The 957-nt window shown below is 49.7% G+C and overlaps 1 protein-coding gene across 1 annotated transcript in view; it reads right to left on the reverse strand.

Moving 5' to 3' along the window:
* Nucleotides 1-790: 790 nt before the first annotated feature.
* IRX2 (iroquois homeobox 2) overlaps nucleotides 791-957 on the reverse strand; it is a 3,827-nt gene continuing 3,660 nt past the window's right edge. Inside the window, exon 4 of the mRNA XM_032415120.1 lies at nucleotides 791-843. Coding sequence (XP_032271011.1) covers nucleotides 791-843 — 53 coding nt within the window. The remainder of the gene's footprint in view (nucleotides 844-957) is intronic.

Here is a 957-nt window from a genome sequence, read left to right on the forward strand (position 1 = left end):
TATATCTGTATATTTATGAACTTGGGGAGAGAGAATGGCCTGCTGACTTTTTTTTTTTTTCCAAAGCAATTGTGACACCTACCTGTGGACCAAGGAAAAAACCAAATCATCCCAAATCCTTCAGTTGCGCACCAACATCATCACAGTATAAAAACGAGTCGATCTGAAATGATTGTGCCTCTTTCCCGACATCATCCAGATCTGTGATTAGTGATTCTGCCTAGCTGTAAAGTAGGGACTTTTTTGAGATACTGCTGTGAGCCAGGTGAGCTGCAGGGTCCTATCTAGTCCATCTGGACACGGGGGCAGGCCTGATGAACGGCTAGCGCTTCTCGCGTCTCTTAGGCTTACTCTGCAAACATCACCTCTAAAGGGTCCTGATGCCCCGGGCTTCAGCAGCCCTAGCTCATCAAAGCCAGTGTCTATTACACGTCTAGTGTAGTAAAAAATGGTTCCAAACTGCATACAAATACCCCGATTTTAATAATGTATTTTTCAAAGAGAAAACAACAGCTGTGGCGCAATATACACGTTCCCGTTAAAGGAGTGATTTTTCACAGCAGAACTTGAGTGGGGAAAGAGGGACTCTAAGAAAACAGAATGGCTACTTTCCCACTTCAAGGAAAAAAAAAACACCGAAGAACATTGCAACGCTCTGTCCTCAGACTCCACGACAAGAAGCAAGAGATACACAGTAAGCCAGTTGACAGTGCATTGGTGCCGGAGGCTCCCCAGGGTGGGAGGCAGCCCCAGGGTGCCCACTTACGTGCATTGCTGCGCAGGGCGCCTTCTATAGGTAGGGCTGAACGCCCCCACCAACCACGGTGCAGCCCTCACTGGCATCTGTCAGGGGAGGGGGCAGTTAGTCAGAACCTGACCCCAGAGCCATCTGTCTGTCTGGCAGACAGCTGCACACCCACCAGCCCGCACACCCATGCCGGCTCGCTCCCTGAACGC

The sequence above is a fragment of the Phoca vitulina genome, unplaced genomic scaffold, assembly GCF_004348235.1.
Source record: "Phoca vitulina isolate PV1807 unplaced genomic scaffold, GSC_HSeal_1.0 scaffold17, whole genome shotgun sequence".
NCBI lineage: Eukaryota > Metazoa > Chordata > Mammalia > Carnivora > Phocidae > Phoca > Phoca vitulina.